Genomic DNA, 20,968 nt, shown 5'->3' with positions numbered 1-20,968 from the left:
ACAAACATCAATAATACAGCTCAGATAGTAAAGACCAGGCTTTAAATAAAGCATCACCCATGGGCACAGGTGTGGGTGGAGGCCCCAGGTGAAAACAGGGTAATTAACACTTCAGTGTATTCAGAGATCTGATAGGTTTTAAGAGCTCTCTGAAAAGCCTGTTAAATCATTAATGATTTTTCATTAAGTTCTACTTATTGGAATGAGGTTCTACATGCTACCACCAGGACATCACTAAAGGAAGAAATATTAGTATCTAAGAACTATCACTTCTAAAAGATCAGATATAAATTTTAGCAACTGTCTTTACTGATGAGGTAGCTGTATGGGAACTGTTGAATCACGGCCTGAACCTCTGATTGATCACCTGAAGCAAGCACTGAGTCAGCCATGGGAGTACAGGTGAAGGCAATTCAGCTGCGTGACCTGAAGGGGGTGGAGCCTGGCTGCATCTCTCCAAGACCCCATTTAAGGGCTGACTGCCACTAAGGAAGGTCCTCTGCCTGGAGGTTGATCCCTTTGAGTTTTCCTACCAACCCAGGCTACAGGTGAGTGTTTTCATTCATTTTTAATTTTTTTTTTTCTGCCATGGAAATCTTTCTAGTTGTATGCTCCATTGGTACCACCCTAACCACTCTGTATGTCTGTTGATTATACAGGTAGTGCAGAAGAGCATTCAGAAACAAAATGCTTTGTAGTATATTAAATGCTTTAGTAGTAAAAAGTCACCTAAGTCACTTGTTTCTATTTTCTTCTAAGTTTTCACTTGCTAATAGGTGCTGCTACTGGTGACGCATGCAGGTATTGAACAAATATATGATCAGATTTCCCTGTTTTGAGAGCTTGTATGAGTGATTTAGGAAAGCATAAAAACATTTTCTACCAAGTAAACACTATATCAACAATGATGTACAGAGTAATGCCAGGTATCCAGTGTATATAGTGGATATGTTAGTATTTGTTTCCAAAAGCAAGAAGTACCACAGTGTTTTTGTTTGCATTGGGCTAGGAGGAAGTAAAAGTAATTAACAACTTAAATGCTTCTGTCTTCAATAGAATTTACTGACAGTAATAATATTACCAATGCCTTCTGCATTAGAATATATGGACAATTCACCTTTACATGACTGAAAACAATGAAGTGACCTGCTATTTAAATCAGGCAGCAACTCATATAAACTTGTGAGGCAAAAATAAATTGTTCAGACCAATGGAAGACTGAATCAAAATACAAAATATTCTTAACTTACAAGATATGGCTTCAAAGGAAGTACCAAAAATGTTCCCAGAAAGGATGCTCACAATTCTTAGAAGGCTTGGAACGACTTCATAGACAACTAAGCAGATTGCTAGAAAGAACTAGGAATGGTCTCACAAAGAACAAATGCTCTTTAGAAGATGTATAGCTGGCCATGAAATACAAAAGCAAATGATGAGGGAACATTCCTCCCCATAAGTTAGTAGTAAGAAATTGACCATAAAAAAAAAAAGCAGAAAGTAATGCAGTTAAAAATATCTGAACACTTACTGTGTTGGATTTTCAGTTTGATATTTCAAACACAGTAAAGACAGTGATGGGCAATGTTCGATTTCTCTAAGAGCTGATGTCTACTCACTCGGAACTGTTGGATCTGCAAGGAGAAACGAGTCATTTTTGAAGATCAGCTGCCATCTAGTGAATATTGAGAAAATTGTGTTGGCTTTGTTTTGCTTTCGGCTTTATTGCTGTTCTTTTTCGGGGGGGGTTGACAGTTTAGACAAGATTCTTGTAGGTAGATCTTATTGCCACTTTGTCGGTATTGAATCTTGGGTCTGCAAAAGTTTTGGGAGCGCTCAAAGGTATGCATTCTAATCCAGGGCAGCCACTCAGCAATGCTTCCCATGGATACTCATAAATAAGGTTTTCATTCTGCCATTCTCTCTCTCAAAAAAAGGCAATTTTGTGCACTTTCAAAAAGCTGTATTAATAATTCTGTGGCTCTGCTTCTCTTTAATGAGTTCCTATGAGGTATTTAGAATTAGCTGAACTAACAACATTGCCTCTTTTTGTACTGTTTTGTGTACAGCCCTTGGCTCGCACAGGACCATGATAAAGCGGGAAGCCGTCAGAAGGACGAACAGCCCGGTCCTGAAGTGCATCCCTGCCTGCCCCGTGAGACGGGGATCCCAGTTCTGTGGGGGGGGTCTCAAGTGGAGTCTGTGCGTGTAATTTTACTCACAATCAAGCTATTGACGAGACTGAAATTATGCACACCATAAATCTCACAGATGATGGCTTTATCTCGCATCCTAGCAGGTTTTTTGCGGATGAGTTGCTACAGCTGACGCAAACCCACCCTCCGGTGGAACACGCACTCCACCCAGCGAAGCCAAGCGCCTCCAGGCCTCACGGGAAGCAGGCGGGAACGTGTGAGGGGAGGCGGAGCCCCACCGCGTGCGCGTGCTCGCGGCGCAGGCGCGGGAAGCGGTGCGGACTGCGATCCGCGGGGGCAGGCGGAGTGCCGCGGGTGAGCGAGCAGCGCGCCGCCATGGAACCGGCGCCCCTCAAGCTTCTACCCCCGGACCCCGGGGACGAAGGCACGCAGCGGTGCAGGCTGGGCCCCGCCGCCCTCTCCTCCCTGGGGGTCCGGCTGGGCGCTCCGTTGCGGATCTCCCTGCCCGCCGGCTGCTATCTGTGCACGGCGTGGCCGCGGCCGGACCTGGCGGACGGGTACGTGCAGGCGGACCCGGCCTGCAGCACCGGGCTGACGGCGGCGGCCCCGCGCGGGCTGACGCTGAGCCCCGGCTGCCTGCAGCCGCTGTCTTCCCGCCGCCTGCGGGGGGCGGCCGTGCGCGCGGTGCTGCGGGGCGGCGCGCGCGGGCGGCCTGCGGGGCTGCAGGAGGCGGTCCGCGATCTGCTGACCCACGTCTACGTTTCCCCTCGCTACGTCGTTACTGTTGGCCCTCGTGTCCGCGCTCCCGTGGTGCACGTGGAAATTCTCTCCGTAGACCCCGCGACGGAGGAAGCCGGGCTGATAACCCCCCAGACGAACGTGACGATTACGGAGGTGATGACTTTAGAACGGTACAGGCTCTTAACGGAGGACACGGCAGAAATTCCCGTGGCGGGGCTGGACGATGTGGGAGAGTCTCTGAAGGAGATGGTCGACCTGCCGTTCCGTTTCCCGAGGACGTTTAAGAAGCTGGGGCTTTCCGTCCCCAACGGGGTGCTGCTGGTCGGCCCTCCGGGGGTGGGGAAGACGCTCCTGGTGAAGGCAGTGGCGAAGGAGGTGGGCGCGTATCTGCTGTGCGTCAGCGGCCCCGCGCTGTACGGCTCCAGGCCGGGGGAAAGCGAGGAGAATTTGCGAAGCGTCTTTGAAAAGGGCAGGGAGATGTCCTGTGAGGGCCCGACCGTGCTCTTTATTGATGAGATCGATGCTTTGTGCCCGAAACGACGGAGCTCCAGCAGCGCTCCTGAGGATCGCCTGGTTGCTCAGTTGCTGACGCTGCTGGACGGTGCTGGTGCTGGTAAGGATAGGATGGTGGTTGTGGCAGCGACAAACAGGCCTGACGCCTTGGATCCTGCGCTGAGAAGGCCAGGCAGGTTTGACAGAGAAGTAAGCAGACATTGCTATCCGTGCTCAGCCCTCTTTTCTCTTTCTGTTTAGGGGATGTGGTAAGGGGACAGTTGATAAAGACGAGCACCCAGTTCACATAGCCAAGCCTGAATTTTACATAATGCATTCAGTTAAATAAACCTGTTTGTTATCTAATTCAGCCTTTGTGAACAATGAAATAATAATCTTATTGCTAAGTCAGTTGTTTATATTACCTAAAAACAGGATTTGATGGACAGTGACTAACAATGTCTCATGAACAACTGATTATACAACAACTATTCTCTTGGAAAGTAGGTGTGAAGTAAAGATGCTTTAAATAGCTGTAATCTATGAACTGCTGAGTTCCTCCTGAATTCTTTGGTTGCAATATAAGTATGTATAAATCTTCAGAAGTTTGTTTGAAGTGGAAACAAACTTGCTTGGCCAGCTCTACAAAATGAGAGGAATATGAAGTAACTACATGAAAATTTTATCTTCCTTGGGTTAGGTTATTATTGGGACGCCAACGCTTACGCAGAGGAGATCCATCCTGCAGATGCTCACCTGTGGTATGCCCATTTCTACAGACGTTGATTTGGTTAAGCTGGCAGAAATGACAACTGGGTATGTTGGAGCTGACCTTACAGCGCTCTGCAGAGAAGCTGCTATGCAGGCTGTGTTCCACAGCTCTTTGGTATGATTGCAAATCGATCAAGAGGAAAGACATGATTATTATCTAACACCCTTTCTCCATTAGCACATAGTTTTATTTGAAAATTTGAGCAAGATGAAGAATTCAGAAATTAGAAAAGGAAAATAATTACTGAAAAAAAAAAAGTGTTACAAATGTAAGCCTGCTGTTTCACTTAGTCCCTTAAGTTCCTGTCTTCAAAGTAAATTTTCTTCTTTGTGGGTGGAAGGTTTTGCAGGAAGTTTTTATTACATCTTGTGAATGTGTGAAGGCCTGTTTTATTTGATTATTTGAGAGAATCTAGGAATTTGTGTATAGTAACCCTGAATTAGCATCTGTTTGACATAGTTGGAGCTATGATTTAGGGAGAAAACTTTCTGTAGAATACTTATGTCTGATAAAGTTGTGTTTAAGATCTTGCCATGAAGAGAACATGTTCTACTTTGTTTCATCTGTCTGTGTGCACTGCTTGAGCTTGTTAGGGCAGGAATTTAATTGAGTTGTCTTTGGCCTTTTGTGAAGTACACTGTATGCTAAAAATGTTACTAATACACCTTGTTTGTTTTCCTTCAGGATTCAGCTGAAGTGCTAATTAACATGACAGATTTCCAAGAAGCTTTTAAAAAAATTCAGCCATCCTCTTTCCGAGGTGCAGTTGGACTCAAAGAGTGTAAACCCATCACTTGGGAGCAGATTGGTGGTCTTGAAGATGTGAAGTTGAAGTTAAAACAGGTAACATGCAAATACATTTAGATCAAGAGGCAGTTTCTGATTACCTGTTCTCCAAGGTGTTCTGTATGTTATGTTATGGAAATGCATTATCTTACGAGTTACATGGTTTTATATTTTATTTTAAGCATTATTTTCTACTACATTAAGTGACAAGCACTATAATAATTCAGCAGCAGCATCACAAGATAAGAGCAGCAAGCATAATACAGTGGAATAATTAGTGTGCTTCTGAGTAGCTAATAAACTCTGCAGCAGTCCATCTCTGATTGTATAGCCAGAGGTGGCTCTTGCATATCATCCTTCAAGAATTGCCTTTTATTGCATTTGAGACTGAGAGGGAAGTTCCAGAAGAGTGGCTGTGTGTGTTTTCTACCAAGGAGGGCTAAGTTAGCATTCTCTGTTGCTTTCAAATTAATGTATGCACTAAAGAGTGGAGTATTGTGCTCAGCTGTTCTGTTGGTTGCCTTTGATCTTTAGTTCTGTTACTGAAAATTTCATCCCTTGTTTATGTATTAACAGAGTGTGGAGTGGCCCATGAAATTTCCTCAGGCATTTGTGAGGATGGGGCTGGCTCGTCCAAAGGGTGTTCTTCTCTATGGGCCATCAGGGTGTGCCAAAACCACACTGGTGAAGGCTGTGGCCACAAGTTGCCACTGTTCCTTTCTCTCTGTAAGTGGTGCTGAGCTGTTCTCACCTTATGTTGGAGATTCAGAGAAGATTTTATCTCAGGTACAATTTTCTATTTGTACAAGGACAAAGATGATGTGAAAAGATGGTAGTTAAAACTGCCCTGATTATGAAATTGATAACTAACGTATGGTTTCCCATGTATATGAACAGGAAGTCTAGCCCTAAAATGATGACAGTTTTAAGCTTTGAAAATATTTCCACCCTCTTGTTTTCATTTAATTGCAGAATTTAATTCAGAAGCGGAATTTAGCTGTAGGAATGGCAGCTGGATTGGCTTCTTGAATAAATGTTTGTTCTTGCGTGTGAATAGATTTAAGTCCACATCACTAAGTAAAAATAAGACTATATGCAAACAAGCAGTTTCACCTTATCTGAAACAACATATGTGCATTAACATTTGCTTTTAAAAATCCAAAAAACAGGTTTTCCGCCAAGCGAGAGCAAATTCTTCAGCAATAATCTTCCTGGATGAAATTGATTCTATCCTGGGATCTCGATCGCGCGGTAAAACTGGCCGTGGTGTCTCAGAGCGGGTGCTGTCTGTGCTTCTCAATGAGTTGGATGGTGTTGGACTGAAAGTCACAGAAAGAAGAGGGAATAAACTGCAGCTTGAGGGGAGATGTGAGGAACTAAGTGATGAGGAAAGACAGGTATTGAAGTTCCCTTTTCTGTGTGGTATGGATGATAAGTGCAGCCCAGGTGTCAAAAAACTTGAATTGTCATTCATGCTTTTAAACTTAAAATCCTCAACCTTAAGAAGATGCTATTCTACTTCATTTCTGATTTTTTTTTTTTTATAAAATACTGTATGAAGGCTGCTCACTGTCTTTATAAATCTGTTCCTCAATGAAACTTTGAACAAAATACCAACACAGGCTCATGAACAGAAATAGCTGGGGTACATTTTGTGTCAAAAATCTTCCTTGACAAATTCTTTTAGACTGTTATTTTTGCTGTTATGTAGGTTCATTTTTCATCTCAAAGAAAATGAAGTACTGATACCAAAAGGAAAATAATTACATGCAGAGATGCAATTTCTGTTCTCCCTCCCCCTTTTGTCACTAATAGTTAACAAATATCTAAACCTCTCTCTCTTAATTGTGTTGCACTAATGCCTTCATACCATCTCTTTGCTCAGCTGGAGTTTCAGGAAACTTTGAGCAGAGATGTCATGGTAGTTGCTGCAACAAATAGGCCAGATATGTTGGATGATGCCTTACTGCGCCCTGGAAGGTTAGACAGAGTGATCTATATTCCACCTCCAGATCTAAAGGTGATGTATCACAAATCCATCTCTGGTGTTAAATGGGGAGAGAAAAATTGCCAGCATACTTTCAGAACAAAAAGAACATAATCTAATGTGCTTCAGAATTGAGGGATGGCTCACTGGAGATGAGTTGCCAAACTCAAGATACCTGAAGAAGGGAATAATTATATTTGTAATTTAAATACCAGTAATATTTGGCCTGATTATGTAGGTACACTGCTCATAGAAAATAGGCAGCAATCTGAAATAATTGTCTGTTTACAAAAACAAACTGTAGAAAGTATTGTAAGAAGTTGGCTGTCCTTTCTTCAAATCTTCGTTTCCTGTAAATGTTCAGTGGTATAAATGTTTGTCCTCCTTCCCCATCCTAAAAAGAGATGACCCAAAGCAGACTGTGTATGGAACCGTATCTAAAATTGGTCTCATTTCATGAAGTGATGAGTAATTGAGTACTAGACATGAATATGAGAACCATAAGAGTAAACATCTCCGTTAATAATACTTTACTCTTTCACCAAAAACATAATTCTGATTTTGTATTTTTCTGTATTTCCTTAGTTCTAACATTAAATTTTGAACTGTTTTGGAGTGGGAGTAATTGTTTGGTTTGGTTTTCTCATCAATACCTGCCACCTCACAGGGAAGGCTTTCCATTTTGAAAGTCTGCACAGAGAAAATTCCATTAGATACTGACGTGTCACTGCAGGATATAGCAGCCCTAACAGACCTCTTCTCTGGAGCTGATATTGAAAATCTGTGCAAGGAGGTAAGGAATGTTTTTATGGTTAATCTGTGGAATAAACTATAAGGCTCTTCAGGGGGAAAAAGAGAACTAACTCATACACGTTACCAAGCTAACTGTAGTACAGCTTATTCCTCAATTGAAAATGGAAGGAGAATGAGTAAAACAGCAGTGAGCAAAAGTTAAAACTTAAGATAAAAGCCAAATCAGTATAAAGGTTCTCTCTGCTTTCCAGGCAGAAGTAGATGATTGCACTGGTAGAAGTTGTACTACCTTCTGTATCACATGGCCTTTCTAATTCAGGCTCAGATCCAGAGAAGTTTTTTCTGGGTACTTTGAAGTGACAGTGGCATTTTTAGCTGGAAAAAAATCTAAGAGTGATCAAGGATACATTGTCTAATCCAGACAACAGAGCTAAAGGTGGAGCATGCACTGATCTGTCATAAATACTGTAAGTTGTACAGCGCTGTTTTCAGATAGTTTGTCTAAAATTTGGTTTTGTGTAATGTATTTGAATTACTTGCAATAACTTCTGTGCAACTTAAAACCATGAAGCACTTCTAATGTTTTCTTTTTCAAAGGCTGCCTTGCTGGCATTGCAGGAGAATGGACTCGAAGCAACTGCTGTAAAACAGGAACATTTTGTGAAATCACTGGAGACTGTCAAGCCGTCTTTAAGCATGAAAGACGTGGAATTTTATGAAGAATTTATAGTCAAGAATTAACCACTTGAATCATAAAGGAATTATGTGGCTTGAGTGTTATTAAGTATGTCTTGGGGACAGATTTGCAATCACTTCTCTTCTGCTTTTTTGTACTGTATTTATTACCACTTTCGATTTGTATGAAATACAGTAAAAGTTCATTTTTGAAAAATCTGTGGTGTCAGTAATAAATAGAACTGGGGTTGCTGGGGCTGGGTTGAGATACAGTAAGTACTGCACAGCAGCTCTGTTTCATTACAGATTCCCTTATTCTAATTACAAACTCAGGCAAAATGGCAATGTTTAATTTATTGTGAGGTCCAAAAAGCACAGTGAGTACTAAAAGAATAGAAGAACACTTCCTTGGGAGGTGGGAGATCGTTCCCATGCAGCACAAGCTGCTTTAGATGGGAGTGCTTACAAGCTGGCTTTCTCAAAAGCACGTTCCAAATTTCAGCACCGGAGCAAGGCTTCTGTGGTCGCGGCTGGGGCAGAGGGTCAGCCCTTGGCGCTCTTGGGCCTATAGAAGTTCTGGTTCAGGCCGGAGCAGGAGCGCGGTTTCGCAGCCGCGTCCCGCCGTGCCTCGCCCGCGCCGTCCGCCAGGGGGCGCCCGCGCCGTTTGCCCTGTGCTGCCGGGGGTGCGGGTTGCGGGGCGCTGTGCGGTGTGGGCGGCGCCGCGCGCGTCCACCGCGTATATAGGGCGCAGAGCGCGCTGCCCGCGCCGCTGCCCCGTGAGCGCTGCCCGTCCCGTCCCGCCAGGTAACGGAGACCCGCTTCTGCTCGGGGGCCCGGCGGTGCCGAGGAGCGGTGCGCTAACGGGGCCGTTTGTTGCAGGTCCGCAGGCAGGATGAGCGCGAGCTTCTTCCAGCTGCTGAGAACGAAGAAAGAAGTAAGTGTGCCCGGCGGCTCCGCTCGGGGCTGCCCTGTGCCCGGCATCACAGCGCAGGGGACGGGAAAGCAGCGGGCGTAGCTTCTGCGCTCCTGGTAACCGCTCCGGGCGGCTCACCTCTCCCCTCGGTGTCTTTCAGCTCATCCCGCTGATCGGAGTCGTGTCCTGCGCTGCCGTTGGGGCTGTTGCTTTTTCAGTCTATTCCCTCGTCAGCAAATCCGACGTGATGTAAGCGAACGCTGCTGCTGGAGCAGCCTGGCGCTGCCCCGATCCCTGCTTTCTAGGAAGAGTCAGAAGTCCGAGCCAAGTTCCAGAGCACCGGGAATGACAAAGTTACCGGCGCGTTTTAAGTGCCGACGAAGTTAGCTCCTTTAGGCTAGAGGGAATGGTCTCTCAGCAGTGAATAGGTCACGTTTTTTCTGTGCTTTAGGTGTAATTGGCGATAGATGCTCCCACAAAGGGACGCTGGGGGCTCAGGGATGCAGGCAGGCAGGCTGGTGCACAGCGTGTGATAGTGTGCCCTGCCTGTAAGTCAGAGCTGCGATGGCTCGGCCATGCCTTGCAGCCATGCACAGCTTATGGGAAAATGACTTTACTTCAAAGGGACAGAAAGGAACACCTTTAGCCACCGGGATTAAAATCCCCTTTTTATTTGAGCCTTTATTCGCTTTTGATTCTCAGCTTTCTTGCCTTAGGATGGCGCGTTATGCTTGAAGGAGACTGGCTGTGTTTGGTGCTCTGGGAGCCGCAAGGAAAGCAAGCATAATTGATTCCTATCTAACACTGAAAAGATAAATTCCCAAAGCTGTATAGATGTGTTTCAGGGAACTGCTAACCTACAGGAATAGTTGTGCTGGTTGTAGATTGCTCATACTGGAAAAACATACGTAAGTTCACAGCCTAAAACACAGTACCTTACTGCTTTATCTTCTCTTTAAGCATTAACAAGGGTGCCAATCCAGAGCCATGGGAAACCATTGATCCTACCCAGCCACAGAAGGTAATTAACACAAATAATAGTGCCAACGGTGTGTGTTTCCAGCACGAGGAATGCACTTAAATAGCTGTGTAAGAGCCAGGAAAATGTTAATAAGAACAAAAAAAGAAACTGACACTTTTAAATAAGTGGAGCTTATTGTGTAATGAATCTCATTGCATTATTTAAAGAGGGGAATTCAAGTATTTCATTCCAGGCCTGCTTGGCCCACAGCTGCTTCTTACCCCGTTCCACTGCTAACAGTGGAAGTATGGGCACAGGGGAAATGCTGGTTACACTCACTTGGTTCCTGAATTACAAAATTGATTGAGGATGTTTTTGGGTACTGCAGCTGTAAGGAGAAACATCTCAGTTCAGTAGAGCACCAAGGGTGATGAGGAAAATAAAATTATTTGGGGATAATTGTTGAGTTCATTAATTGTTTCATATCGGGGTGATTCTGTTCAACAAGTTATTGATATCATATCCCTTGTTGCTTTTGATTACTTTTAATGGGCTAATGTAAAGCTATTAGAAATCCTTCACTGATAAATTGATCTATGATATTGTAGGAGGGAAGACTAACATTTTACTGAGAGAGAACTGAATACGGGGTTTTGCTGATTTCTTTCATATCTTCCTTTTGATTTCTTCCAGCTATTAACAATCCATCAGAAATGGAAGCCTATAGAAGAGTTGGAAAGTGTCAAAAAGCTTACGAAGTGACAAGTGTCTGTTGCCTCTAAAGGTACTCTATGAATCTAGTGGAATCACTTCTGCACAAACTTGACTACTGAAATCAGTGTGCGGAAATGCTTCTGCTACATTTCTAGGGTCTCCCTCCATTTTTTGGGCTCTGGATAAGGAGTTTCTTGTTGCCTTAGAAGTTGGCATGCAACATCCACTTAGTCCAAAATTCTGTGTCAAAGCTCGTTTTCAGCAGGTGTTTGATGCCAGATGTTGAACATTCAGATGGTAATTGAATATGGAGAAAGTTTTCACACTTTTTAAAATAGAATTTTATAGCTCATTTTCCTCAAAATTACTGCTGTCGTTTTGTGATAATAAAATCTATGTAACATTTTGCAACATTCCTTGTAAATTCTGTAAACAGAAACTACCCACAAGCTCTTCTAAAGTATTCCTGGTTTGCTCCCCCTTTGTCCTATACTTTTATGCTGTATGTGCACTGTGTACAGACCAGATATTGTAGCCAGACGATGTCTATGTATGGCAGCATATGTTGCCAAAGCTACGCTTGCATTTATTTCCTACATCAGCTGTAATGACAACTTCTGTCCAAGTTAAGGTTTGGTACTAGAACTTACATGTGCTCTCAGCTTAGACTACCAAGGAGTCTAATAGATGAGTTAAGGCTATATTTGGGAAAGCAGGGTGAAAACATAACTTCAGCATGGCTAAAAAGGAATTAAAAATGAGTTTGTTACATTTGAATGTTGTTCCTGTTTAAACTTTTAAAAAGTTACTGGGAGTAGAAAATTTACATTATCCAAAACTGCTTTAATCATTAAATTCTTCATCTTCTGCTAGGTAGTTTGCATGCCAACTTAATTTTACTGCATAGCTAGCAGGGCTTTTTTTAACATTTTAGATACGAGCTATGAGGGACTTCTTCAACAAAGAGAAAATGAAAGAGATGAAAAATAGAAATGACTCTTCAGAGAGACACTTCCTCTTTAAGCATTTGTTTTCTGATAGATTGGCTACGGAAATGATGCAACAGCCAGACCCTCACCAAGCTGGGGAGGGCATATCTGCAGGCAATGGTAGAACGATCCTTTTCTGAGCTCCTTCTGTAGGTGTCCCATTCCATGCAGTTTCACATGCATTACAAAGTTTCTTCTGCACTGGATAATAAGGATGCATGTTACTGGCTGAGAGGAAGGAAGAAAACTGAAACAAATTAATTTGAAGAAGCCCCTCCTCGACTAATAGTGAACCTCCTGCTGGAGGTTGTTCTGCTGCAGCAAACACCTAGCAGGCTAGTAGTGCAGCTTCAGAGGATTTATGTTTTCTTAAAGGTGTATTTGATGCTGAGAAGAAAAGCGTTAAAATGTTATTTGTGACACTTGTGCTAAGTTGCAGCGTAACATTTGGATAAGTAAGTATGACTCAGCAGCATTTAGGAGTGACAGGAATTAGAGGACTTCAGAGTACAAGCTTGGCTTTCATTTCGTGGAATGACACTATGAGATAAATTGGGTGGTATGTAACCACAGAAACCAGTGTTCTGGGAAATACAACTTCTGAGCATTTAAACAGAAGCACTGTAAACTATTTTCTGTAAGTTATTGCATATTTCCATATTTTGCTTGTCTGTATCAATACAAAAACATACTGTGCTGTGCTCTGAGTTGATACATGAATTAAATGAGTTTGTCCTTCAGTAAATCACTGGTATGGTCTTTGAATACCATTGTTTCTTTTGACCTGAGTATCTAACAACATCAGGGAAACAGCTGTGAGTCACTTGTACCTAATCTTTTGTACTGAAGCAGTTCTCAGTGGTGTCTGCCAGTAGTGCATCAGGCCTGACATCATTCACAGGTTGTCGCTTCTCATTTTATCCTGAGGCATAATGGCAAAGGTAATGCAGTGTTCTGCTTTGATAGCTGGCTTTCAGTGTTTTGTTGTTGCTGTTTTTCCATAATGTAATAAATCTCTTTCTGCACCTCAAAAAGATGATGAGGAATGCTCAAGTTCTCAGGACAGCTTTTTGAGTTCTCAGGCTGTCCTTGAGAACGTTCTCCTGCACTGATGAGATTGCTCTAAGTAAGGTGCACCATGGCCAATTACTGTATCCACCCCCCAGAACTACTCAACATAGGTCCATAAAGCAATATACAAACTATTTCCTTGTTCTACAAGAATCAGAGCTAAAACAGTAAGGATCTAATCCATTGAATTTTATGAGCTGAGATTTGTGAGAACAGTAGGACTTCTATGTCCCATGTAGCGCAAACCCAAGGCTTTTTGTTCTTTGTGCAATTTAGAGGCTGTTGAAATAGACTTCACTTCTTCCCTTCTTCTCTCCATTCTTTCCTTGTTCAGTCTTCTACTTCCCTGTCTTCTAGGCTTTCAAGTTTTAAGCAATCACTATCTCCACTCACCCTCTCTAGTACTTTTCCAACTTACACATGAATTACAAAGTTTCATTATAATATTCACTGGCTTGTTAGATTTTTTTATTATGGATTTGGATTAAAAGCCATTTGAAATACAGTTACGCTTTTCTAGCTGCAGCTGGCCGGTAGATATTACAGTCTTTTTTTGAAGAGTTTTCTGGAAGAATAGAAGGTTGCTCTCTGCAGTATACATGCAAACTGAAAAAATATTCCCCCTGAAAGTGGAAGTTTGATGTAACTTTGTAAATAAAAGAGTAAGTCCATGAGTTCAAACAGTCAGCAGAAACTTATAACAAATATTAAAAATACCTGCTTTCATGAAGCAGTAACACACAGCAGAACCTGAGTGCTGGTGTCTGTTCTAGGGTCTGAATCAGGCTTTTTGAAATGCCAGCTCTTTCACGCTCCTGTAACATTTCCTTTTTATTTTAGGTGTCCTTTTAAAATTCCTGATCTGAATTTCACTTACTCTGTCCCAGCCTGTCACTGACATATTTACTTTTTTTTCTGAGTTAATGGGAGATTTAGGGCCTGAGAAGGATGAAACATATTTGCCAACCTCCTTTTAGCATCTCTCCTTTCTCCAGCTTATCTGATGCACAGGTGAACATATATGTCCTGAAAGAAGCCATGATGTGGAACAGGCTTGGTAGCCTGGATGTAAGGGCCATCATTTTATGTGTGAGCTTCTGTAAGTTCACAAGATCTTAGAGAAGAAGAGAAAATTTCAAACGCTCTTAAATTGAATGCTTTTTTGCTTTCAGAAAGGAGGGTTAAGCTTGACAATAAAAAACAAAAACAAAAACAAAACAAAACAAAACAAAAAACTAATAACTTTATATTCCTTCTGCTGTGCACTTTTGTTTTAACTACAAATCTTTATTATTATAGTAGTACTTCAAGGCCTTATCCACAACGATATGAGATTTGCAGGATCCGAGAGCTGTGCTGAGGTCCTTGTTTGGTTTTCTTTGCACGCCATAGCCCATGTCAGCATTTCTCTGCCTGATGCTCTATGGTTCTCTGCTGTATTTTACTGCCTAGCTACTTCATTGGTGCATGTGGTTTCTGTAGTAAGTGGTGGTAACAGAGGGGCCTGGTGCAATCATTAAAGGAAATTGTTCATACTCCAGCTGTCATCTGTCTCAGAACAGAGGGCTGTTGCCCCCAGGACTAGCTGTAGAAAACAAACACAAGCGATGGGACGATTCACTGATTCTGGGCAGTAGCTGGTGTTGGATGTTTCCCAAAAAAGCTTTCAGATTAAACAAACGTGGCTGCACTACTCAAAGCAGTTTTAATTCATTGTCCGAAGTCTTCAGTGTTCAGCACATCTCTATCACACAAGCAGCAGCATGAGATAACACAACCTAAAAGCCAAACAGGAATGCAAATGAAAAAGCATTACTGAGGAAATGGACTGTGGGAGTTGCAGCTGTACTCAGCAGTTGTTTACCTTCAGGTGCTAATTTGAATGGAGAGCAGGTAGATTATTTGCTGAAAGCATTTTCCCTTCATGAGCCAGCCATCACAGCCAAATAAACTCTTTAGAGGAAGCCCAATGTGAATAGGCACCAATAGGCCTCACCTGGTTCAAAGATCAGACTTCTGCAGGGCACTTCATGGAGGCTGTATAAGCCCTGCCCATGCTGTACCTTGGTCTAACGATCAAAGCATTCTGGTTTAACAATCTGTTATTTTCGAATAACGTTATCACATAATCATAAAATGGCTTGGGTTGGAAGGGACGTCAAGATTGCACAGCTCCAATCTCTGCCATGGGCTGTGTGCCTCCCAGCCCAGCTGCCCACGACTGAGCCTGCCTTGGGTACCTCCAGGGATGGGGCGCCCACAGCTCTGGGCAGCCCATGCCCGGGCCTCGCCACCCTCTGAGTGAAACGTTTCCCCAACATCTAATCTGAATCGTGCGTTGTGGGACAGATGCACGGTGTCTCTCTGTCCCCATGCTCTTTGCTCCATGCCTGGCAGAGATCTGTGCCGCTGGAGCTACGTGCTGTAACGTGTTACTGTGCCCCCCGCCTCGTGTGCCTCGTGTGCCTCATGTGCCTCATGTTTCCACACGAGGTGGCCATGCTGCGTGGCAGCCATGATGCGCAGCAGCTGTGTTGGCCTGGCCTGGCTGGAGGCAGCAGCCTGCTTCTTACAAAGCCTTCTGTGTGAAACTCCTTTCACTTTCTTCTTGCTGCATCCCTTTGTTGCACCTACCGAAACAAGCACACCAGAGCACCTTGGTCTAATTTATTTACACTGTTACTTCTGTTTACTAATACAGCAAAAGCTGACTGGTCTCTGTTTCCTGACAAGAAAATGGCAAAGTAACTTGCTGATGTTCTGTGACTCCGAACTTGAAGTAGTGAAGCAGTTTCTTGTTCCTAAATACTGTGATTCATCTGGATTCCTGTAGCCTTGTAGAACACGGTGCTGGCAGTCCAATCAAGGACTGTGAAGCAGCTTGCTTTCTTTTTGTTTTCTTTTCTGCTATTTTTTTAAAGAAATCGGGAGATGTTATTTCTTTCAGTTCAAATTCATTCAGACAGACTCTGGATGGCTTTGCTGACATCATCCTCCAAGTGTTGCTGAAGCAGGGGCTTTTAAATATGAGACTATAACAGCGATTTCTTTTTTATTTATTAGTTTACTTGTTTTTAAAAGCAGTATTCTCTGCTGCAGTGAATGAAAGCTCTGTACAGACACTGATGATACCAGACGGTGTCAAACTGAGCATCCACAGACTCAGGACGAAATGTCAATAGCAGCAAAAGTAGACTGTGGGGATCAGTGTTGCCTAAAAGAACATCTGAGAAGTGATGCGGTCACCAGGCAGTGCTGCCGGCTGTCCCACTTTGCAGATACAGCTTCAAACCACTTCCTGCCATTTCCCTGCTTCATATGGCACTTGCTGTGTGTCTTTTCTGATAGGCCAGAGGTAGGCTACCAGCAACTGAGTGCTTGTGTGGTTCATTGGCCAGAGCTCTACTTTGCCTTCTGAAAGGGCTGGTGCACGCTGTGAGGTGCAGTGAGCACCTGCCTTGTCCCACTGGGTTGTTATGTGGATTAATGGCCTGCAGTTCTGAAAAGCTGGAGTTCCTTGTATTCCCATTTCAGCATTTTATAATGTGTGGATTTTTATCTGCAGATTTTATGTAGGGTCAATACAGTGCAGTTGGTTTAAATACATTTATTACATGATGTGATGTGTAGAGAGCAAATGGGGCACCTATAGGTGCAAACAGATTAGCCGAGAGGTCAGAAAACCACACCAGTTTGAAAACCTATTAATTATAAATAATGTGTTTAAGCTTTCATCTTCAGCAAGGCTCTTTCATTCCTGGTTGCTGGTTGTGTTTTTTTATCATTATTATTTTATTTAAAGTGTATTTGCAGTAAGTAAATGCCATCCCGTACCAGACTTGATGCTGCTGCAGCACAAACAAGGAAATAAGGGCTGAAAAAACATTACTTGTAATCTCTGCTAGTCATAGGAAAATAGTATTGAACAGCCAAAGAAAAGCAAAGTCACATGCTTGTTGTGAATCACTGCCTGACTACATAAAAACAGCCTTCCTTCTTTCATATCGAAGCTGTTCATGTTTCATGTAATGATGCATCTCTCTCACCTTCTACAGTTCAGTAAAACCTGGAATGTTTTTTGTCCTTTTCAAGTCATGCTGCAGGTTTTTAGAAGAGCCAGGTAGATCTTGAGTGAGACCTTAGTTCTGTGTCTGGTGAAACATTAGCTTTATGCTGCCTTTACTGCATTTGTTTTTCCTCTTGTGAAATGCTTTGAATGAAACACAGTTAGTCAGAATAGGGCATTTGGCCTAAAGACTGCCAGATCCACCTTACTCCCAGAAGCAGAAGTATTTACCAAAATCCTGGTCATAATGACTTGCAGTTCTGTTCACTGCCTCATTGCCAAGCTCTGAGCCATAATTTTCATGGTACAATAATATGTCATGCAAAGTAGTTGTAACACAGTTAGTTTGAAGTTATGGATGTCAGAGAGATGTGGAATTATTACCACAGACCTTGCAGTGGTCGTGTATGTATTTATGTTGTGTATGCAGTGCCTGCGCATTGAATTGCCTTCTTAAAAGAAGGACATTTAAGAATTGGGCATGTCTCATGTTCCTTTGGGTTCATTAGTTCAAAGAGGAAGCTTTGGTTGTGTACAAAGCAGGGTGGTGTGTGGATCTTTCTATTTGAGCTACGTGCTGAGAGAATCACCTCTTGATACATGTAAAGAACAAGGAGAACACGCCCTTATGGGGCAGCACTTCAAAAAAGCAAATTCCCACCTAAGTTATAGATGTATTTATGGAAGAGAAGCTGAGTTTGACTCCTCAGTCTGTTCTTCACAGCTGTGTCTTTGGCGCTGACATAATATATGCTCCTCAGTAAGAAATACTAAAGCACAAGGGTGTCCTGATACTGTAGCTAGATATCAGCATTTTGTTGAAGCAATGCGTAATCAGTTATTGAAAACATGAGCTAAAGGAACTTCTTCATCTATCGGGGTTCTTTTATTCTTCACTAAACAGATGGAGGGTTGCATGGAACCCAACAGAGAACAGACACATGAGCAACAATTCTCTTTATTATTACACTCTCTTAATTGATCCAGAAATGCTGGTGTGTTCCATCGTTGGCTGCACGGTGATGTAAAGGAGATCAAAGTTTTTGGGTTGCAGTATGGAGCTCTGGCTTTATCTGTTTTGTTTGGCTTTTAGTTGCCAATTCCCATTTGTACACAAACACCTCGTGTCACCAACAAAGTATCAACTACTTTAAAGAAAGTCACTGCAGTATGAATATCCCCACTGAGCCATGACAGTGGGCCAGGCAGTAAGAGCTCATCTTGGTGTGTGACCCTTGCTCTGTGGGCTGCTTCTTTCCAGCTAACTCTAGAAGAGGTAGGATTCCCCTTCCTCCAGAGAAATCTCAAGTGTAATAATTCTGACTGAGGAACAATGATATTCAAAGACAGCTCACTGATCTAATGTAGTAAGACGTTGTATGGCTATCAGCAAGTGAAGGTATCTAAAACCTGTCTTTGTTTACAGCTTGCTGTACGCACCCTTTAACATTTGATAGCCAAGGAGTTGCTTGCTTTTATATTTTCTATGCTATGCCTTGACCTTTGCTCCATGGCAAGTCCAAGCAGCAAGGATACCTTAAGACCATCATAATTTGTTCCATCAAGGTTAAATTTAAAGCAATTATCAAAGCACTAAGAAACCAGTCTGTGCAACCAGTTGGGCAGTTTCAATTTCTGATTGATGTTGTGTTCTCTGCAGAAGCTTGCAAAATACAGAATTGCTTAATAGGTTGAAGAAATGAAAGAAGACTTTACAGGAAGGAGGATGTGGTTCTGAGTTGTTTCACCTCTGTGTGAAGCCTTTTGGGCTGGATTAAACAACAATTAAACATTAAACAAATTATACCAGTGTAAGCACTGCAAACAGTGCTTCATATTTCTGTTTCCCCCTAATTTGAAGAAAAATTACTATTCTGTGTATGGCTTTGGTTCAAAGTGTCATCAGATCATTTATTTTCATAAGACTTTTAAAAGAGTTGTTCAGGTAACATGAATTCAGCATCCTCTAGAAACCGATGGCTTGCATGATAAGTAGCGTTGTTTACATCAGTGAATCTACTTTGCTCTAATTGCATTTGATAGCCTTACCCATGGTCAATTTCCAGCCATAGAAAAGTTTTATTGCACACCCGAAACTGCAGGGAGGCAATTCTCTGTACTCTTTGGGTATTATTTCTATAGAACTTTAAAGAAGTATCTTTAATCTTTCCCAGTAATCCAACTGCAAATCAGCATTCTGCTTATGCTTTTCCTTATTACACCCCTGATCAAGTGACATCCCATTAAACAGCACTCCCGTCCTGGTGGCTGCAGGCAGGGCACCATCTCCTGGGGAGCTGGGGAAAGGCCTCGAACACCTGCCTGTGCTGTTTGATGTCAGACGTGTTCTTATCGTGGGTTTGGAGAGAAGACCACATGGAGTTTATGAAAATAACGAGTACCTGTATTGTAGGTTCAAATATTCACCAACATCTGAGCTGTGAAAATGTTTCATTATGGTATTTTTCCTCAAAAATTCACTTTGAATTTAAAGGGCCATTTATTATTATCAAGTATCTGTTTTTATTTGCACCTCATCAATTCCCTTGGGGACTTATTAGCTAAGTTCTGTGTGTGTTATAGGAAGAGAGTTGGGATCTCTCCATGCACATGAGCCAAAAGAAAGTGTTGCTGCTTGGCTCCTCACATCAATTATTTTGCTGCACCAAAATCCCTGCATATATCAGTACTGCCCAGAGTGTGAAACATCCTGTGGACGGGCAGCCTGACCTGCCTTCACATACCCCTGTGTTTTGGAGGCTCGTATCCCTGAAACTTATCTTTCCAGCAGGCATCACAGTAAGGAAATTAGAAAGCTGACATATGGGCAAATATGTGCTTGTGTTTACAAAATGGCTCGCTGTTTCAACAGAAATGGTTGCTGCAAAAGGTGTGCATGCTTCACAGCTTTAACAGAACGGCTGCCTCGTGCACTTGGTACTGGCAGAGTTCAAAGGAAACAAAATGATACTGAGAAAAAAGCAGACCAGGAAAAAGTAAAGGAGTAATAAAACTGTTTTGAGTTGTCTTTATCTTGCAGCTGTAAGCACAGAAAGCAGGTGTCCCTGCATTCTAAGAGCAGAACTCGTGCTATCTGGATGGTTCTAAAAGGGAAGGAACGGCGTTTATTTTACCAGCTTCTAAAGGTACTTCACAGATGGAAAGGACACAGATCATCCTTCCTGGAGCCTTCTGTGGAAATGGGACGAGAAGAGCAGAGAGAAGGGGTTTCCCAAAGCACGACAGCATTCAGCATCCAGTATGTCCTCTTCAAAGAGGGAGAAGGAGATGGGAGGTGGATTTAGGGAGATAGGAGGGATGGGGAGGACCTACTTTGGTTTTTGTGTACAAAGGAAATCAAGAAGTTTCAGAGTAGCTCTTTGATATCAGTTTGCAACTTGGAGGCTAGAAAACAGATCATACAGAGAGCAAAGAGGAACTGGACTTCAGGTGAGCACGTACTTGAACAGAATGGGAGAAAGGAGGGCTTGCAGTGTTTTTGGATGTTTTGCACCCATAAACCTCACACCACACAAGCTGCACATACAGAGGGTGCTGACTGGACGTTGGTGAAGCTGTGGAGACAGCAGAGTATTGCAAGAAAATGGAGTGAGAAAAGCGAAGTAACTTAGAGGCAGCGTAACATAAGCTTGAGCTAGGCGTGCTAACCTGGGACAACAGGATGTGCTTGGAGCAACCAGGGAGAAAAGAGATCTTGACAATACCATTTTGGATTTTGAAGACCAGGTTCAGGTACGACTATGCACGTAGTAATTCTGCTGGTATAGAGGGAAATGTGGTCAGTATTGAAAGGTTTAAATGCCAAAACAATTTAGAAAAGAAAATCAGGATTAAGCAAAGAAAGCAAATGAGTTTCTGTAAATTTTCTTTTTAG

At 42.8% G+C, this 20,968-nt stretch overlaps 2 protein-coding genes across 3 annotated transcripts; both read left to right on the top strand.

Annotated features, from left to right (window-relative positions):
• The first annotated feature begins 475 nt into the window (after nt 1-475).
• SPATA5L1 (spermatogenesis associated 5 like 1) lies at nt 476-8,576 on the top strand. Its single transcript, XM_048956279.1, has 10 exons — nt 476-548; nt 2,067-2,199; nt 2,294-3,596; nt 4,087-4,272; nt 4,843-5,001; nt 5,521-5,730; nt 6,114-6,341; nt 6,830-6,964; nt 7,599-7,724; nt 8,282-8,576. The coding sequence occupies exons 2-10, from the start codon at nt 2,087-2,089 to the stop codon at nt 8,423-8,425; spliced, it is 2,604 nt and encodes an 867-aa protein (XP_048812236.1). The 5' UTR covers nt 476-548; nt 2,067-2,086; the 3' UTR covers nt 8,426-8,576.
• Nucleotides 8,577-9,079: 503 nt separating this feature from the next.
• C10H15orf48 (chromosome 10 C15orf48 homolog) lies at nt 9,080-12,681 on the top strand. Of its 2 annotated transcripts, XM_048956022.1 has the most exons (6): nt 9,080-9,163; nt 9,239-9,293; nt 9,433-9,521; nt 10,233-10,293; nt 10,927-11,017; nt 11,882-12,681. In XM_048956022.1, exons 2-5 carry the CDS (start codon nt 9,252-9,254, stop codon nt 10,993-10,995), a joined length of 261 nt encoding a protein of 86 aa, XP_048811979.1. In that variant the 5' UTR covers nt 9,080-9,163; nt 9,239-9,251; the 3' UTR covers nt 10,996-11,017; nt 11,882-12,681. The 2 variants fall into 2 exon arrangements, with proteins under 2 accessions (XP_048811979.1, XP_048811978.1); XM_048956021.1 differs by having other exon boundaries at nt 10,927-12,681.
• Nucleotides 12,682-20,968: the final 8,287 nt, after the last annotated feature.

This window comes from Lagopus muta, chromosome 10 (assembly GCF_023343835.1).
Source record: "Lagopus muta isolate bLagMut1 chromosome 10, bLagMut1 primary, whole genome shotgun sequence".
Classification (NCBI taxonomy): Eukaryota; Metazoa; Chordata; class Aves; order Galliformes; family Phasianidae; genus Lagopus; species Lagopus muta.
The sequence above is the reverse complement of the archived record's forward strand: the minus strand, read 5'-3'. Positions and strand labels throughout refer to the sequence as shown.

What these genes read in the sequence shown, in the direction of transcription:
- C10H15orf48 (XM_048956022.1), top strand. Translation starts at nt 9,252, where the DNA reads ATGAGCGCGAGCTTCTTCCAGCTGCTGAGAACGAAGAAAGAA. An exon ending in TGCTGAGAACGAAGAAAGAA is followed by an intron (nt 9,294 to 9,432) that starts GTAAGTGTGCCC and finishes GGTGTCTTTCAG; the next exon opens with CTCATCCCGCTGATCGGAGT. An exon ending in ATCCTACCCAGCCACAGAAG is followed by an intron (nt 10,294 to 10,926) that starts GTAATTAACACA and finishes GATTTCTTCCAG; the next exon opens with CTATTAACAATCCATCAGAA.
- SPATA5L1 (XM_048956279.1), top strand. Translation starts at nt 2,087, where the DNA reads ATGATAAAGCGGGAAGCCGTCAGAAGGACGAACAGCCCGGTCCTGAAG. An exon ending in GGGGGTCTCAAGTGGAGTCT is followed by an intron (nt 2,200 to 2,293) that starts GTGCGTGTAATT and finishes CTCGCATCCTAG; the next exon opens with CAGGTTTTTTGCGGATGAGT. An exon ending in CTGTGTTCCACAGCTCTTTG is followed by an intron (nt 4,273 to 4,842) that starts GTATGATTGCAA and finishes GTTTTCCTTCAG; the next exon opens with GATTCAGCTGAAGTGCTAAT.